We start from the raw sequence: 20,526 nt of genomic DNA, 5'->3' as shown, positions 1-20,526 counted from the left end.
GCTAACTTTAAATGTCTTTTGTGTGTGTCCAATCTGCTAATCATAAACAAAATTTAACCGTTTGAAACTTCTGAATATCAAATCAATACAATTAATTAAACAAATTAATAATAAAATTAAATAAAATGAATACAATAGAGTTGATTGTTTCTCTAGTTCTACTATAAAGGAATTTGAATCAAAACTTGAATTTCCAGCTATTGCACTATTATTTCAAATTACATTTATTATAAAAACAAATAAATAAATACCATCTTACTTGGAAGGCTGGATCGGCAGTTCATGTATTAAGAGCACTGTCGATAAGGCCCTCAGATGATTTTATGTAGGATCAAAGATAGGTCGTGAGGTTTTCACTTGTACATTTTTTTTGAGTCAATGCTCACGTATGTGTCCAGCATGTAGAGACATTGCTAGATGTGTCCCACCTAATTGAAGGCTGCAATTCCTTGGCTCCATATAGGGAGCGTGTAGCAATGCCACCAGTTATGAGAATTGTGTATGAGCAAAGCAGCGAGTATTAAGGTCCCCTGTTCTGATTCTTGGAGGAAACAGGATTGCTTTATTGTTTAGAGTAATACTAGTTTTGTGGCACATGTTGAGAGCGAATGTATATAATGGTGAATGTGAAGTGTGTTAGGGCCAAGAGTAGAATATTGAGTACACCTTCAATCCTCAATTAGGTGTTATATAATATAATAGGTGAAAAGAGTGATATAGGAATATCGACTACACTACTCTAACTGAGTGAAAGTGTAAATAGAAATGAATGTATTTAAGTGCGAGTGAGAGTGTGAATGGGAGATTAAGTTGGGGCTGAATGACCTATCTGTTGATACCCCAGGAGCTCAACTTCAGTGGCTGGACGGATAAAACCGAAGTCTAACTCCCGGACTGACAACACCCAATGTGTGTAATTCTGGAAACCTGCTGGCAATTTATAGTAAATCACAAAAGTTGAAATTGCCGGTGCAAGAAGTGATAGGCTCAATTCTGTACACATGCTTATATGTGTATTTGCATGTGCAGATTTGAGCGTATATAAATCAATAACTAGAAGTCTTATTAGGAACGTAAATAAAAAGACAGGTAGCTTTAAAAAGACAAAATTGTTCGACATGAATAAATAAAATCTTTACAATAAACATAATTTTGATACATAGTTTAACAATACATTTTTAAAATTACACAATAAGTGCTAATATCAACATGGTCAGTGAAAGCATCTGAAGACCACTGGAGCCAGCGGGCCGAAGGCCCGGCTTAAACCATGTGCTTAACACACTGGTGAATCCTCTCTCTGACTACACCAGAGGATGTTGAATTTCAAATGATATTTATAATTGACAGATCTTCCAAATTAAATTTATGAATATGATTTACAATTCCTATGTCTTAAAACATTGATAAGTACAGGTAATTCTATCACAGTTGAATTGTGTCTTTATCCTAGATATAAATACTGGAATGTTTGTACATATAAATGAGTAATAGCAATTTATTTTTGTGCCAAACCCTGCATTTAAAAATAATATAAAAAACAAAAATTAAGTACACAGTGGTTTTGATTTCTTAAAGCCACTCGGGCTTGGTTGGTCTTTTGGACGGAGGATAAAATGTAAATTATAATCTGTATTTACAGCATAATACACATTTGCATTAGGTGGGAGTACCATTTCTGTAAGAGAAAAGACAACATTAAGATCCACAATGGCAATAAAAAAAACTAATCCGGTTACCTTTATGTGGCAAAATTTGTGCAATCGTGTATGTGTCAGGGTTGCCCTCTAAGCCCAGCTTCATCATGGCGTTTCTAATTACTTGTGGCGTTCTCTCGTTGTTACTTAACATAATGCTTTTATACAAAACAATCCCTAGAAAGAGAAAACACAATATTATTATTCGCTTCCTCTTTCTCTCTCTCTCTCTCTCTTAAATAAAAAATAAAAAAAATACCTTGAGTTTCCACATTATTGGTTTGATAAGTGACTTTGATAATGTAGAAATCAGTTGGGCATTGACTCAAGTTTAGACTTGGTGATACTGGAGCTGTATCAATTGAGCCATTAGATGAAGATGATGTCTGAGAAACAGAGTCCTAGAAACCATAATAATGTTCAAATAAAATAACTACCTAATAAATAATGGAATCTACACCAAATAGTAATAGTAATAATAATAGAAGTTCACAAGTGACATCCCATCAAACCATAATGTAAATATTGCTACATATGAGGATGACAGATGTGTTTATAAGACTCATAGGAATGCAATATATACTTGAAATAAAATACAAAATGAAATAAACCAGATAGCAGACTCCTATGAGCAATGGAAAATTAAAATCAACTCGAGCAAATATTTTCATACTCCACAATCTCCCTTCACCAGCACGACGATAGCATGTTGATGAATCTCCCATTACATAGAACTGTAAGTATGAAGCTATAAGATATTTGGGAATCCACCTGGACCACCAATTTAACTGGAAGAACCACATTAATGCCAAGCTCAAAGAAGGATAGCAACTTGGTATGCTATTGGATTGACATCGAAATCAAAAGGCCAGCAGTTTTGTACGGCTGTGAAGTTTTGGGGTTCAACATCAAGTAGTAGAACAAAAAAAGATTCAAGCGTTTCAAAACGCAACCTACTACAATTTGGGGTAGAGATTAGCCTGTAGACCAAAACCAAGAATGATACAGGAAATTGTGTGACACAACTTTTCAAAATTGCAATTTTACAGTTTAGAATTTTGGTACAAGCAGCATTACGAAAAAATTTTGAGATGTCTAAAAAATAAGTCTGAGTGAATATACAGTCATTCTGGCCTAAAGACTTACTGGAAAGTGCACTGAACCACATTAATGCCAAGCTCAAAGAAGGATAGCAACTTGGTATGCTATTGGCTTGACGTGGAAATCAAAAATTCAGCAGTTTTGTACGGCTGTGAAGTTTGGGGTTCAACATCAAGTAGTGGAACAAAAAAAGACTCAAGCGTTTCAAAACGCAACCTACTACAATTTGGGGTAGAGACTAGCCTGTAGACCAAAACCAAGAATGATACAGAAAACTATGTGATTAAAAAAAAATGCTGTTAATTATTACGTACTGCACAGATGGACAAAATTAATAAATTAATTAAAATAAAATCAACAATGGAAAATGATTGACTGAAAGCGACCTTTAGGCATAGCAACATGGAGGGACAATTTGAGCCAACGGGATTAATCAGTACAAAAGTAAACAAAGCATATTTTTACTGCTATCCTAATTACCTTTAACTAATGTAGAAAGATAGTGGATTTAATTTTAAATTCTATAAATTGAGTAGTGCATTAAATTTGTGCATAAAAGTGGCTGGTCTGTATGGAAAGGGACACCTGTCCATTTCATTTTTTTTTTTTTTTAATAAATAATTTAATTATATTTTGAATTAATTATTGGTTTTTATTTTAAATTTGTTTATCACAAATTCCATTAAACAAAATAAATAAGCTATTTTCATGTTGATCAACAATTAGAAGGGGCGTCATCACTCTAAGGTAAAGGTCCCGGGTTCGAACCCGACATACTTACAATTTTTTTTTTTTAAATCAAAAACACTGGCACCCCGAGGGTAAAAAAATTAAATGTTGGCAATTGAGTGTACTGAACAAGAAATTGACCAATAGTTGTCTTACTTTTCACATCCTTCCAACTATTTAGTCAGGCAGGTATCCGCCGACACCTACATTTGGTTATGTGGTCACACTCCCATAAAATCCAATGTTTAATAAGCAACCAACTAAAAAATTAGCCGACTATAAAAGTCTCCAGTATGCGGTGGCCCTAAGTTGAGAAAATCCGTAGTGAATATGTTTTGAGATGGGAATTATATGTATGTATATTTGAAATAATTAGTATATTTCAAATATTTGAAAAAATTATACAGCATCACAAATTTGATTAATGTAATTTGGGTTTGAAATAGTGCAAATTTTGGGCGATACGATCTAACAATCAAATACAGATCACTATGTGCACTTTTTCCAAGTAATTTAAGATTTAATTTATTTAGATAATCAATGATGGTCTTAGTGTCCAAAATGACCAAAATAAATAAAATATTTTTTGCGCTAGGGAACAGTTGGTTTTTAATTTTCCACCATCTAAAGTGTACAACTATGGAAGATTCAACAATGCACAAGTAAGTGAAGGTGTCCATTTAGCATTGTTTAGGTTTAATAAATATGTATAATTTTAAAAGCCATTGTATAATCTATCTTAATTAAATAGACAAGGTACTAATATAAAATATATCACCTTGGTATCGATAGAAGTTGATCCATGATCAATATCACAATAAAATTGACTACTTGAACTGCTCGATGTACTTGCAACTGAATCATTCTTCTTATGACCATGTCTACAAAATAAACAATACATAAAATAAATTCCATTTTAAAGAGAAATTTGACTAATGAAATCTTACTTTATCCTTGTGTTTAATGGCGTGTTTAACGGAGGCTCAATTTGGCAAGATAGTTGGTAAGCATCCTTATCATCCAGAGTGAGCACCGAATCAAACCATCTTTCAAAACTTAAGTCTTCAGAGATCATATATGCATTAGCCGCCCCTTGGAGTAATTTAATCTGAAAATAATTATTTCATTAATACAACAGTAACTTTTCAGAACAAATTGTGTATATTAAAAAGTGTTCCGTCACAAAAGGATCATTCTTCGATTATTTTTTTGTGAACACAAAAGCATTCTAGGTAATGTGGCAATTAACAGTTGTGAAACTAGTTACAAATAAGATATAGCCTTAAATAATAATGGAGGTTACATAATAATCATTCCAATATATTTGTATCGCCCTTTTTACAATGGTTTAATACTTTTTATATTAACTTACCTGAGCCAGAACTTCAAATTCCTTTCTTCTTTTATCAAAATTAATCAGTCCGTCTGGGAGGGTATCAGGTATAGCTGTATCTATCATTGTAAGATCAGTCAAAAAGGTACCTAAATATGGTATGGTCCCGTAACTAATTGTCTGAAAATGTAAAATAAATTACCATACTGCAAACAAATTAAAAGAATAAGAAACTCACTCCACTATTATTGAGCTGGCGTTGAATAACTTTTTGCAATTGTTTGTCATTGTGCCCGACAGTGTCCGCGAATCTTGCTGTTCCTTCCTTCATCAGGAGTTCCCTCTGCGCCCATTGGTTATTCTCCTCACTAAATATTCTTGCTAATTCTTCAAACAACTCCACCTATTAGAAATACAAATATAAATCAATGAGCGACTCAAACTTAGAAATAAAAGGTTTGTAAACAAGCGTACTTTGTCTTTGGGCAGGGCCGACCAAGTCTTGTGCAATCTATATACTGGGTTTGACTGTAGTCCTGATATGATTGCTTTGAGCGACGAGAAGTTTTTTAACACTCTCAACTCCTGGAATACCACAATTCTCAATGCAAGGATAACACTATTAATACACTAGAATCAACTGCATGAGACACTACCTGTGCAATGTCGATCCACGTAGAAATTACTGAGGAGCGTGATGTTGAATTGTGTAGGAGCACCGTAGAAATAACCCTTAGGGAGACAGCATTGAACTGTGAAACTGTTGCTAGCACCGTCGGCGCTTCTTCAGCTCGCCTTTTCTCCCTCCTTGACCAAACACCTCCAAGGCATTGATGCACAATGACTTTTTTGAACAATTCCTATTCCAAATATTTCATATAATTTAACCGAGTTTAGTTTGTAACTCCTCAGCAAAATTTACTCTATTCTAACTTTCGATATGCCAAATGCTCGATTAAACAAAACTTCTGATAAATTTATTTGAAATTACTGAGCTTTTAAAATTCTTTTATTTCTAACCAGCAAACAAACATACCATGTCAATGCGTGTAAGCTGCTCGGCAAAATGTGGATGTGGAATATCTGGGAACTGATAAGGTGGTTGCGTAGGAGTTGTATGAAGACACAGACTGCCATTGTACATTGAATAAACATCTATAAAATGAACGATAAAAGGAAAAAACCCATGACAAACTTAAACAAAACAAAAACAAAATAATGTCAGAAATAATGAAAGGAAAATTCATTTCAATGCCATTTCACCGAATGTTTTACCATCACCAAAACAAAACAAATAAATGCAAGCAATCAGTCAAAATTTATAAATAACCTGAAAAACATTTTCCATTGAATAAAATAAATAAATTAATTACAAAATATAACTTAGTTGCATTGTTTAAGCATGTGCAATCTATACGGTATCAAAGCTATCACAAGTACCTAAAAAATAATATCTTCTCAGATTTGAAATAGTTCAGAATCATGCTTAATGTATAAAACGAGTTGTTACCCTCAGTTTCTAATTACTGACATGAACAAAAATAAATACCATTTCCTTTCTGCTGTGACTGGAATGACTGAAGCCTGTGCTTGAGTTTGATATGCAGCTCAGAGTTCGGCAAGTGCTGTTGTGTAAAGAGAAGAAGCTGATGGATCATCGTATAAAGTGGGGGCTGGCACCAGTCCTCCGGGTAACTTTCAAGCCAGACATGGAGAGCACCACAGAGCGTCCTGAAAAATTAGAAGTATCTGTGTGAATAAAACGAGCCTAATATTATCATTGTTATATCCTTAATGGTTTAATTTTTACATGTAATCTAATTTAACAGAAATGACTTACTTGCAGTGCTGGTCAGCCACAGGTTCTGGCAAATCGAGTTCATTATTTGCCAACTGTTCATACCTTTAAAAACAGACATTTTTTAAAAATAATATGTTTAAAAATCTTTATTAGTTTTTTCATACCTATCCAAAAGTAAAGTGAGGACTTCATCTGGTGTTGTGAACGTACGATAGGTGGCCAGGAAGACATTGACGTATGTCGACTCGAGCTCACCTTCGTCTGTGGCAAGGGCTTCGACCAGCCTCCTCAGCGTTCCTGCCTTGAGTAGCCTCACTTTAACCGTCTCCCATTCAAGATGTGAAATGCTTTCACCGTTGTCATCCTGCACGATATCATCAAGATTTAGACCATGAACGACGCTAAACGCAATTTAATACTTGCCGAAGATATCGTGTACGTTGGACGATGGTAACGGACTTTTTTCAAATAGATCGTGTAAATAGCACCATCAAGTCTTTCTTCGCCCCATACTTTCCAAGTTGGTTGCTGAGGAAAAATAACAAGAGTATAGAATAAATATTGGGTCAACCGGACAACTGGAAATGGAATAAAGAAAATAGAAATTTGTATTATTTTTTCTTATTGGCAACTTTGTGGTACTCTTAAAGGGAAATAATGTTATAATAAACGACAAACGGTAACTTGTGCAAAAGACAAATATATTTTCAACATTTCTACATTGAGTTACCTCACTTATTGTCACAATTGAGAGGTCACTCAGCATCAATCAGCAGCAATTGGTGGTCAAAAAGGCCTTTCACAATACATGAACCGTGCCAAAGAGAATTATTAATTTAATGCCATTAGTTTAATTATAACTACTCGAGATGTACATCAATGTTAATGTATTGTGAATTAATTATGCATTCAGAGCACAAGAAGAGAAAATGTGTACAAAAGAAAATTATATAACTAGATTATATTGAGCTTCAGGTCTACATGAATACTATTTGTTAATTCTTAGAAAACTATGAACAATGTATAACTAATTAAGTGGCTTAATACGTCTTTAAGAAGTTATATGCAGCCATCAGAGCTAAATTATACATTTGTAAGAAATAAAAGTGCTAAAACATATGAATTTTTTATGTATCACAATTTATCAATCCTTTTAGGAAAAATGTTTAATCAGATTGGTGCATGAACTCATTCAGTTAAGCTTATGTTTCAAGCCAACCAATTTATCCACCCCTTCCGATAATCTTCATATTACAAACTCTAACTCTTCATAAGGAATAAGATTAAGCAAACCCAATGATAATAATGACAAATATTATGTATCATCTTTTAACTCAGTAAAGTAATTCCGGCATACAAATCTTGCGATTTTAAGACTATTTTTCTGCAATGATATACAATTTAATACCTCAAATCGACTGGAGTTGTGACAATCTTTTGAAATGAAGCTTCCATAGAAAAAGTTTATCGCGTGGATCAGTTTTGAAAAAATAATAAACTCTACTGTCAAATTTTGGTTTCATCCACACAACGAAAAGCATTTTATCGAGTAAGAATGGACAAACAAGTCCATTAACTTAGGCTAACGACATAGCTGGTGAGATTGCATCAGTTCCTGACAGAGTCTTCTTTCTTTGTAGTTCATGTAGCAAGAAATATTTGCATGAAAGGAAAAGGGGAATAAACCATATTAATACATTTATTTATATATGAAGAAATAAACAACACTCTCATAACAAAAAAATATAGAACTTAATGCAAATTATGCCTTAATAACCCCTTTTGAAAGCGTAAAAAGAAATGATTGAAATAAAAATAAAATAGGGAATCCTCAAGCTAATAATCTATATATTGTATGTTGTAGTACATTTATGTTTATTATAAAAGAAATTATAATTTGTATATTATATATATATTATTGTTATTTATGTTCGTAATTATCCTCTCCTGTAAATAGGACAAATTTTTAATTAGTTTACAGAATTCAGTTAATATGAAAGGTTGCAATACTCAAAAGAGAAACTGACTACCATTTTTTTTTTTTTTTTTTTTTTTTTTTTTTAATGAATAATACTTTCAATAAATAAGTAGATGAAATTTGGAAAAATACGTTGGAATGTTTTACTTGGCCTTGTGCTAAGTAACATAAAATCTTTTAACAGAATTTATTGCCGCCAACTGTGAAACCCAAAGCAATAAAATATATGGCCAGTCATGCATCAAATAAAATAAATCACGTTTTACACTTGTCATTTGTTTTGCAGTTTTTTAAGAATAACTTTGCAAAATAAACCCGTTATAATTACGTCGATGATGAATATTAAGAGAAATATTTTTGTTTGTCACGATATACAAGATTGTTGTTTATAGTTTTAGTTGTTTTCTTCTTTTTCCACATGAAATTGTGTAAATTTTATTTTGTGGGGTTAGTTTTCCAATAATGAGCACATTGTTATTTTTATTAAAAATTTTCTTTTTTCTTTTTTACAGTAGTGTCCACGTTCGAGCAGTTTGCTCACCTTCAGATCCCACCATTTATATAAAAGAAAAACTTAGATTATGTATTACTAAAAAATTTAGTTTTATTACCTTTTGTTAAATACTACTTTCTGTACAGGTTTTTGATGTCCTGTCAGTACGAAATATGACAAATGGAAACACGTTTATTCAAGGATTATTACTTTATCAGGTTAATATTTGTTTTTGTTGGAATATATCTGAACACTAGGGACAAAACTGTAAATGTCAAAAAACACAACTTTTCAAAATTGCAATTTTACAGTTTAGAATTTTGGTACAAACAACATTACGAAAAAGTTTTGAGATGTCTAAAAAAAGGTCTTAGTGAATATACAGTCATTCTGGCCTAAAGACTTACTGGAAAGTGCACTGATCTCATTTGGTCTAATTTGACTTATCCAGCTTTGCCCTGTGGGTGCATATATAATTGGCATGAATTGTGAATAAATACGTAAGTCAGATTTAATGAGTGAAGTAGGAGAGCGATTCAAGTTGACTTAGTTGTAACATGTACTCTGTCTCTCCTGGACTTTTGAATCAAGCACTTATGGACCAAGCTCCTGACCCAAAACTTCTGATCTCAGTATACTTTTTCAAATTTACCCAAAATTAGACTTCTACAATTCATTCATTATATATTATACAACAATCTCACTACTTTGAATACTACGTTTCAGCACTCATGACATCATTGTCATCTTTTTTTAATTATTGCATTTTAATTAAATTTGTAAAAGTTTTTTGTAAACTTACTTAATAACTTTTTTAAACAAAGATAATTTAATTAATGCACAATAAATGTACAAAAATAAATAGTTTTGAATTTGGAAACAAATGCAAAAATGTAGCCTTCAGAATAAAATAAGTCTGTCGTATATACTTTGTAAGGCAAGAAAAAAATAGTATAAAAGCTACCAAATCAGGAAACCAAGAAAGCAAAATTAAACTTAAAAGATGGAAAACTGTTATGATTAAATCAAATTTAATGTGTACATTCAGGTAAAACAGTTGTAATAAAAATAGACGATGGAATGGTAGATAACTATCAAAATGCATATAATTTTCAAATTGCATGTGCATTTCTTTTGACCTCAGGCAAGACTCACTGATCGGCATTTTACTGTCTACTTTAATCTTGATCAAGTAACCAGGTAACCATGAAAAGTTGGTGCGATTTTTAATTTTTTTATTGTTTTAATACCGTTAATCAACATTTTTAGTTACATATGAGGATTAGATGTTTATATGACATAAAACCCAAAAGTTATGCGTCAGTTCTTAAAGAAAAAGTGTCGAATAGTTCACTGTAAACCATGAAATATTTTCTTTCTCATGGATTCAAAACCCATAAGTATGAATTTAAGCTTGGTACTAGGGTAATTGAGGCAGCTCTAGCCAACTACCCAAAAGTGGTTCTAAAAATTTGCTTCAGGGAATGAGGGGAATTGAAGATGAACCATCGTATCATAGAACTTCTGTCTTGAATAATGATGAATTGGGATGCTATAAAACTTGATTTGTGTCAAACGTGTCAGTACCTTGTCAAAGTGTTTGATTTAAATGATGAAATATTCAATCAAGTTTACATCGACACGGGAAGACATGGAAGCTTAGCAGCTTAGCTTAGGTGCCTTATAAATTGTCTTTATAAATTTATTTCAATGTTTTTTAAGGCACAAATTAGAGACTTTTCTGGCTGGGTTGTCACATGTAATGAAAAATGGATCCTGAACGGCAACACCAGTCGTACCATTGGCTGCCACCAAATGACCCTGCCTGGGTGAAAACCACATATTCACCAATAAAAGATGATGCATTGTATTTGGTCACCTACTATTATAGGTCTTTAACCAAAGAAATCAACGAGTATCTCTTGTCCTGGCCCATAAGCAACCTCTCATAGTGAATAGAAAAAGTGTAATTTTACCAGGATAAGCGAGACCAGAATGACATTCCATTAGGCTTAGATTGGGAAATCCTATTACACCCTACATACTCTCCTGACCTGGCCCTGTTCACCTTTTCTAAGCAACGGACACATGCGCAATTGGGATTCAAATCACCAACACATGGTTTTTTTTAAAGTCCTGGGGCCGGAACTTTATAAAAGCTGGGTTTCCACTGCGAAGAAAAAAAATCTCTAGCACAACTAAACGTGAAAATTCCTCACGAAACAAGGTGAGTGTTTGCTATCATGGCTTTACTTTATGTAAAAAAGAAAAAACCAACAAAGTTGAGTTGTTTTATTATTTTATTTTATTCATTTTTTTTACCTTTACCATCCCAAAATTGGTAGCTGTGATACATTTGGATAAGTCAAACGCATTCCTCCTTATTCACCTCATACTCGAGACAAGTATGTTTACACAGTGAGAAACAAACAACGTGAAACATTTTGATGCACACAAAAAAACCTACAGCTGGTTGGCTCATCCCGAAATATCCTCACGTCAAAAGTTTCGCAGTCCCGGCTAGGTATCCACAACGTAAGACAAGTTGTGTGAGTTTCGCGCAGTGCAAGTTTAATAGGGCTAGTAACTCATAGGGAGAAGGTTGTAGATGCCGATGAAGACTATTTCCCTGAATAAAATATTTCTAAACTAATTTTAATTATGGCAATTATTATTAATTATCTAAGCAAAACTTTTGTTTAACTGGTGCAAATTTAGTTAATTCTGTACTTGGTCGAATGGTTCCCCATATTTTGCATTCATCAAGTGAAACTTCTGTAAATCGTTGTGAGTCGTGTATCCTATGAGATATTTCGAATTTCTCTAAATTTACTAGGGAGGGGAAAAAAATGAAGTGGATTTGGAAGCACTCTTCAGACAAGTGGGAAGCGTGTGTGTACGACGAGTGTCTGTTGCCACGGAGATAAGAGAGAAGTGTCACCTCAAGAGGGTTGAAAGAAGTAAAACGAAAGACTCACCAAGTTATCAACATCCAGGTTCATTTTTCTGAGACATGATTCGTGTCTTCCCACCTTCCTCGAACGGTTTCTGGAGGCGGATGTCGGGCGTCGAGCGACTTCAGATTGCAGGCGGCGTCCGAGTGTCCATCCCGACGGAATCTATGAAGAAACTGCACTCTCTCTCTAGGTCGGCGTTATCTAGTCGTTCTGTCAGCAGTTGCGAGACGTCTGGAGAGGATTCGGCGAATTATGCAACTCTGGGAACAGCGGGGTCGCGGCTCGGGAAGGAACGGGCCCGCACATCGCTGGTGAATCCCGTCGGTACGAGAGAAAACGCGATTCGATTCCGGGACGAAAGTGGCACAGTCGACTCTGGAAACACGTACAGACGTTTTTGGCCCGTTGGACGTTTCACTCAGAGTGAGAAGAGTGAAGATGAGCCGATGCCAGGGTTCAACACTCGCTTTCGAGTTTCGAGTCAATTGGAAAGTGTCGGCCCTAACGGCTTACCGACGAAAGTGGAGCCGTCGACCGCAACGTGCCTTCATCCCCATTCCTCACGCCAGTGACGCAACGGCAGGACAGACGAAAGATCAGATCATATCCTTTTTTAATCCTTTTTAAAAAAAGATAGTTTCTACAACCTGATGATGGGCTAAGGGCTCGAAATCCGGATCACTGGAAAACAAATTACTGTGAGTAGGAATTATCTTTTTTTTAAAAAAAGGATTGAACACCGCACTCACTCCATCATTCATCATTTCTATTAGATCAGATCATAATATATACTCTGACAGGCAAAAAATTCCATCCACTTGTAATATAACTTGATTTGTATATATTTTTATACATTAATCAAAGTTTCTCGTTTTTTAACGTTTAATAATTGAGTCTTTGTAAAAAAAAATGTTTAAAAATGTAAATTGCCAACGGGGAAAAAATTAAATTAAAAAAGATGGACAGATAAAATTTCTTTAAATTTTGTTTTAGATTTTTAATTAACATTCAATATCGCGTATTTCCTCATCTTGCCTTAATTACATCTCGAAGACGCCTCGGCATACTTTCTACCAGTCATGAAATGTCTCTGTGCTGGAGGGTAGCCCATTCTTCAAGATCGTGGAGTGTATCAGGAAGTGATGGACGTGCTCTTATTCGGCTTTTGAGGTTATACCATCAATGTTCGATGGGATTCAAGTCTGAACGGGCTGGCCAGGCTAAGACCCTAATGATAAGCTGTTGAAGGTACGTTTATGCTATGCGAGCGACATGTGGAAGGGAGTTAACGTTCATTAGAGTAGGATTGTCGCGGATTTCATTGAGGATAGGCAACGCATGATGTTCGAAATTTCGTCCACATAGCGAGTGGCTGTCAAAGACTGCATGAACAACAACCATCTCTGTGCGACTCTACATTGCAATTCCCGCCTACATTATCACTGAGCTACGTTGAAAAGGTTGGCTCTGGGAAAAATTACAAGCTTCGTACCTTTCATTTCGCCTCCTCTACACTATTTCACGCCCACCTGGAGAGCAAATCTACACTCATCTGTAAAAAGTAAGTCGTCCAAAGACCAATGGCTGTGTTCTTGAGCAAATGGGAGCCGTGCAACTCAGTGAGCTCTGGGCAATTCTAGTCCTCTTACGGGGCGAAAAGCCATTTAATCTTCTTCGAGCAGTGGGTTCAGAAATTTGGACACCTCGACTTTCCTGAAGCCGATGAATTGCTTGAACAACCGTTAGGTGCCGTTTTCGCAAAATTCTCAAAGTCAAAAAATGGTCCTCCTGTGGTTCTGTTACCCTAGGGCGTTCAGAACAGGGCCTTCAATGGTAGGACCCATTTTCTCGAAAACCTCTAACCACGAGCACCACCTCAGCACTAAATGGCATTTTTAAGTTTAAAAATTGAAATTAAGAAAACAAAGATGAAACCTAAACAGTTTATTGCTTCAAAATTCAAATGAGACTGAATAAACTTTTTAAATTCTGTAAAATGAAAACATTGAAAAATCCTTTATCCTTGTTTTGGATCAAAGAATAAGTGTGTTTACGTCTAATTGATATTCCCAATTTAAAAGCTAGCATAAACAGTTCTGTTATCGAGAAAATGAAAAAAAAAAAATCAATTGGGTGATATTTTTTGCCTGTCGGTGTAAGTATTGGGTTGTCTGGAAAATAATGCAAATTTTCATGTTTTTTTATAACTACCCCTCTATAAATAAACTGTTTATGTTTGATGTATTATTCTTTTGTAAGAATTTCAACACTTTTTGATCACCATAGAAGTGATAAAGGTGGGGTAAGTATGTTGTTTACTTTTTTAAAAAAGATAGATCTCACTCGCAGTTCGTTGTTTTCATCTATCCAGATTTCAAGCTGAAAACTCATCATCAGTTTCAAGAATTTACAACCACATCTCTCGACCCTTACAATTCATGTTGAGAGACGTGGTTAGTTTAGACTCCGGATAGTTGAAATCACCAAACTGTAAGTAAGAACTATCTTTTAAAAAAGACTTTTTAATCCTCTTCCAACCGAAATTTTTTGCTTACCTCAGTAGCTTTCGTTACTTAGGATCAGTCTTTCTAACAAGCGGACAAAACTTTTTTTGGTAATTCTTCACTCCAAAATATTGGACACGTATCTATCACTTCTTGTTGGTTTCTCAAAAAAAATAAAATAAAATAAATAAATAAAATAAAAATAAATAAATAAAGTTTTAGTATTAATTGATAAATTTCTTAATAAACATGATCAGTCGTTTTTTTAAATTAAGGAACTATAATTTGTTACAATTCCGATCAATATCTTACTAATTCTTTGTATTTTAACATCTATATAAAGCCATAAAGACGTTGAATTAAAAAATAACAACAGTAACACTAGACAACGGTATAAAAAAATATATGTGTTTCATTAATTAATTATTATTTTGAACTGGTTCCACGAACGCATTTTGAACTTACAACATTTTCGATTTCACTGACCGAAAACTGAATTCAATACCTGGGATAGAATGTACTAAAATATTTGGTTTGACGGCAGTTTTAATAAACGAGGACTGACTACCAGTTTGTGGGTTAGAGATTTGGCCCAAACTTTTTTTGGTGGTTCTACGCTAAAAAATATCAACCACATATACGCCAATTCTTGTGAATTGGCCCTGGTTTCGCAAAAAGATTTAAGTTGAAATCTTCTGTTTTTTAATATTTTTATTTCGCCGTTCTACTTGCTCAAATCAGCTATGTAAATATATCATCTTACAGCATTTCTTATCTATATTATAATAAAATATAGTAAATGTATATTATAATAATAAATGTATATTATAATAAAATATAGTAAAAGCTATCAAAATTTATCAATAACTTCTGAATTTTCCTTCTCGTAGGTCAGATAATAGGTCATCTAAAAAAAGCCCAACTTTTTTCAATCCACATTTGATTCATCAGCAAATCAAATATTTTTCAAGTAAACTAGCTCACAAATTTTTTTTGGTGAAACTAAAACGAAATTTCGTTTTACCACTCTAGAGATCCATAAATATAAATTTTTGTTTGAATTTAAATTTATCAATTTTTTGAGCCCAAAATTTTTTCGATTTTTGAATAAGCCCTTACCTTATACCCTTATCTGATTGAAACGGCCATAATTCAAAAACGGCTAAAAGGATTATAACGTAAAGATAAATCAACAAAATCACATTCTTCTTTAATCTCATCGTCACGAGTCTTGCGTTGTAAAACCCTTTTTACTTTAAAGTTAGGGTTAAAAGAATTTCAACATCTTGTACAGACTCACTTCGTTCAAAATTAAGTCCAAATATTTTATAACAATATAAAGAAACATTAGAGTGATAAAAAGTAACTAGTTTACATTTTTTCTAATTGAGAAACAATTTATTGTTGTGAAAGCAATTTTCGAGGCTCGATCAAGAATTTTGAAGTGTGTCTTTGTAATTGTGTTTGCAAATGATGGCGCCACACTTCCTGCTAACAAATCTGTGAATTCTTTAATGTGGCAATCCAGATTATTTCTAAGCCGAATCTATAATAAAAAAGGTAATTAAAGAAAAGGAGATTAACACTACAAAAAAAATTCACACCATCAGAGCCTAACGTCACGTTAGTTAAGCAAAATACCAAGAAAAACAAAGTATAGCAGTGTTTCTCTCTTATAAGAAACTACAAACAAAAAGGCTATTAACGGCTTTAAAAAAAGTAAATAAATAAACAAATCAAAGTGAAGAGAGTGAAAGGCCGAAAAGCATGTGATAGACCAGTCGGAAACGACCAAGGTACAGGTCCTTACCCCGCAGACCTCAATAGGAAATCTCTCAAATTATATTTTAAACTGTGAGATTTTTCCATGCGGTCTGTGGTTATAAACCTACGATTTGGTAGTTTCCGATCATTTTGGTCTGTCTATCCTAGCTGGTTTGGTCAGACGCCTTTCGCCATTGCTATAACTATTTGATCAAACGCTGATAAACTTTTTTTTTCATTGCATGTAATTCGTCAGACCAAAACAGCGAGAATAGATAAATTTATTGTAAACGACCAATTCTCTGGTTCATTAATTCGCAAACCCCAATAAAAGAATCTCACAATTTAATAGTAATCAAATTTACCATTTAGCCCAATTGGGAAAAAGAATTTTATAAAGATAATATTTTCTAAAAGGCTGGAAAAGCCGATATTTTGTAAAAGTAATCACCCTTCAGATAGTCGACGACGACGTATTTTATTCAATAATAAAATGAATTATTCAAAGAAAATAAGTTATTTTACGTAGAAATATCTAAACTTCGAATTTCATGGATAAATAATAAAACACTGACAAATAGTGCTATAATACAAATATTGACAATTTATCCCTCCAACAAACAGACTGGACGAAAATTGTTAATGGTTTTGGATCATTAACATCTAACGTAAACCAATCAAAGAAAATTGTTAAGTAAATCTTGTCAGAATAGGACTGCCTTGGTTTTCAAAAAATTAGGTTTTCATTGAGGGTTACATTTTGGTTATACCTACAGATCATGTTCATCTGCTGTATGATATCAATATTTAATTTTAATGCACTTTAAACCTAAACAATTGGTACAAATGATATTAGCGTGGTAAGATAATATTAATTTATTTTCGGAATAGCCAAAGTCACACTGTCTTGTTTTTTAACAGTTACTATTTCAACGCTTTTAGAACATCCACGCTTAACTTCAGTGAACAGTTCAGCACATTCATACTTCATAGTCTTACACGGAGAAAATTGAGACGTAAAAGTAAATTAACTTCTGTAGAAGTGATGTGTAAAGAAAGTGTTGTTTTGACCCACCCTTTTATTTAATAAAATTAATTAAAAATTAATTTCAATAAAAATGGCGAACGTGTTAGCAGTATAGAAGGTATGTTTTAAATGTTTAATTTCAAATCGCAAAACAGTTTATTGCTTAATTAAAGTGTAGTTTCGACTACTTCAATCATGACAATTTGTAAAATTGATTAATTTTTTGTTTTTCACCGAATCAGACACGTACGAGAAAAAGAAAGTGTGTCTAGGGCTATTCATAGACACTGAAAAGGCAGGCATTCGTCAAAGTGTGGCACCCAGGCTTATTAACAAAAACTGAAGATTCACCTTGAAGAGTCCCTGAACCGCATGGTACAATCATACTTTACGAATCGAAGGTATTCAGTGCGGTACGGAGAAGCCTATTCACAGTCTTTGGAAGTTAATCGGGAGTAACTCAAGGCAGTGTGCTGGGGCCTTTTCTCTACCTTCTCTTTTGACTCTGTATAAACAGCCCACTTTGCTAATACCAAGATACCAGTGCAGAAGCCCATTCCATGCTACAGGAATTCACGAACATTGGTGTAAAAGATGGTGTGTAAAAAGTGAACCCAACGAAGTTACAAGCAGTTCAATTCACTTAACGTCGCCTCGGGTCAAATGAAGCAATTTTGTTAAAAGGAGAACCCGTAACATCTACAATATCAGTGCGGTATCTAGGGCTGGTCCATAAGCTAATATGGGAAACACATATTAAAAACCTCATACGGACTCGAAATCGAAGGTACACACTGAAACATCTACACGGCAAAGAAAACAATCCCTCTCCACGTGAAACGACTCATTTCATAATTATCATAAGGCCTATCAATGGCCGGTTCATCGGCATCTGATTCACAAATTACTAAACAGCAAACCATGCCCTCCGGTTAATAACAAATGCCCTGTATGTTCGGAGCCAAACTATCCACAAGACCATTACGTTAACACGGTGATCAATGATACCAATAGTCGACACCACCGGTCCATCATGGCGCATCCCATCCAACTGATGCAAGCAATTGCCCAGAGACAACCAACTCCAAGATCACACAGCCGACTCAAAAGGAAGACACTCTCCGACCTTGTATCATCCTAAACTCTTATCTATTATCTACTCAAATAATTAATTATTGCAAGCTATTGTTACCAAATTGGTTAACAATCTGATTAAGTGAGGAACCGCGGGCATTCGGCTACACTTGATGTTTCCAGTCATATTTTATATTTAGTGTGTGTGTGTGTGTGTGTGTGTGTGTGTGTGTGTGTGTGTGTGTGTGTGTGTGTGTGTGTTGTTTAGCGACCGTTAGCCATGTTTATTTGGAGATAGTGAGATGTGGTCTGGTGTGACGTAGGTTTTAGAAAAACATTTTCTTTATCATACCAACGTTTCGATCTGTATTGAGGTCATCTTCAGGGCTCAAAATGTTTGTTTTCTGTGTAGATGTGTCCATCTTGTGCGTCGTGGGCACTCTCAACACGACACACAAGAATGACACATCTACGCAGAAAATAAACACTTTGAGCCCTGAAGATGACCTCAATACAGATCGAAACGTTGGTACGATAAAGAAAATGTTTTTCTAAAACCTACATCACACCAGACCGCATCTCACGATCTACAAATAATTTATATTTAGTATACGATCAGAACTGCAATGTGTAACTGTAACTATATTGAGCTAACAATCGAGTTTAAAAAGACGAAATAAAAGTTTTTCCACGGAATATCGCTTGTCAATAAAGGCTGGATGAAAATGTTTCTATATTCTATATTAAATCTGAGCAACTAATTTTTCAGTGACTTTCCAAAAATGTTAAAATTGCAGAAAAGACTTACCCTCCTCAAGGAAGAATGAGCGTGTGGATGAAACAGTAATAGTCCGTCGTAACGTTGGGATTTTCGGGAAAAACCGTTGAAACACATGCAATTGCATAACATATTTTTTTCCGATGAAATGTTTTATTTGGTAAGTTAATATAACGGGATTGCCTATATTCACGGCATAAATTACAAATCGGCTCGGAGGTGCACCGATGCTTCGCGTCGTTCTCTGACTCCCCACATGTTTGACACGCCGAAGCAACATGACAATGGATTTTAATTTAAAGACGCAAGTAGGGCTAACGCGACAAGAGCGATTCCGGTTTGAATCAGTTTGCGGAAGTTGATAAATTTATCAAATGCACAATACAAAGTTTAATAGCTCAAAATATTAAAGAAATACACCTAACCATCCCTATACTAAACCACTTTTCGCTCTATTCGTTTTGCCTTTCTAAATAAGACTAATCTTTTTTAGAGGTAAACTCCTCAATTACGTTTTTTTTATCAGCAGAGGTTACATCCACCGCCAATTTGCGAGTATGTCGGGTCATGCAGCGCCGCTGGATTCGAACCCGGGACCATTACCTTACAGTGATGAGCGCAATGTCAACGCCTAAACCGTTGCGGCCACCGACCCCCCTTAGTTACGTTTTCATTCGCGTATATGATAGGACTGATGAATCAGGTCCTGAATAATTATTTTTGTTATGTGTTTATACAGTTATTCAGCATCGACTAGTGAGTTTTATGTAAAGATTAAAAAAAGGCTTAAGAAACATAAAAACATTAAATGCACTATCAACAATGAAAGGATCATATTCTAAATCAAAAATTCTGTTTAATCAAAAAACCATGCTTTTCTAAACACCTGATTGATCGTCACTTGATATCATTCACTCAAACGCGTTTCGGCTTCAAGCCCTCATTAGGCGGAACTCATTTCTCAAACTGACCCACAGTAAAGAGAACAAGTGTCGATCAGATAAGTCTTGTAAACGGTAGTTCTACTCACAAACTGATTTTATAATGTTGTTGCATTATGTTGCTGCATAGAACCAGTTAATGAGTAGATCTATCGTTTACAGCCAGTAAATTGAAATACTCACTCCGCCTTAAAAATTTTCTACCACAGTTTGTTTCCACATTGTCAGTACACTGACATTCACCTTTAAATAAAATTGGAGTTTTAAATCCTTCACCTATGTATAAAGTGTTTGTACAGTAGAGACACAGGCTCTGGACAAAAACGATGCACATAAATCATGTGATCAA

At 34.4% G+C, this 20,526-nt stretch overlaps 1 protein-coding gene across 1 annotated transcript; it reads right to left on the bottom strand.

Moving 5' to 3' along the window:
* Nucleotides 1-1,117: 1,117 nt before the first annotated feature.
* On the bottom strand, nucleotides 1,118-19,471 carry LOC106668774 (ral guanine nucleotide dissociation stimulator-like 1). The gene is made up of 15 exons (XM_014397849.2): nucleotides 19,267-19,471; nucleotides 7,085-7,189; nucleotides 6,826-7,025; nucleotides 6,701-6,763; nucleotides 6,410-6,591; nucleotides 5,897-6,015; nucleotides 5,517-5,720; nucleotides 5,335-5,445; nucleotides 5,099-5,263; nucleotides 4,900-5,040; nucleotides 4,475-4,635; nucleotides 4,306-4,408; nucleotides 1,957-2,098; nucleotides 1,740-1,874; nucleotides 1,118-1,678 (listed from the first exon to the last, which is right to left on the bottom strand). The coding sequence occupies exons 1-15, from the start codon at nucleotides 19,366-19,368 to the stop codon at nucleotides 1,548-1,550; spliced, it is 2,064 nt and encodes a 687-aa protein (XP_014253335.1). The 5' UTR covers nucleotides 19,369-19,471; the 3' UTR covers nucleotides 1,118-1,547.
* Nucleotides 19,472-20,526: the final 1,055 nt, after the last annotated feature.

Source organism: Cimex lectularius, unplaced genomic scaffold (genome assembly GCF_000648675.2).
Source record: "Cimex lectularius strain Harlan isolate CLEC.00 unplaced genomic scaffold, Clec_2.1 scaffold25, whole genome shotgun sequence".
NCBI classification, from domain to species: Eukaryota; Metazoa; Arthropoda; class Insecta; order Hemiptera; family Cimicidae; genus Cimex; species Cimex lectularius.
This window is presented reverse-complemented; position numbering and strand designations above follow the sequence as displayed.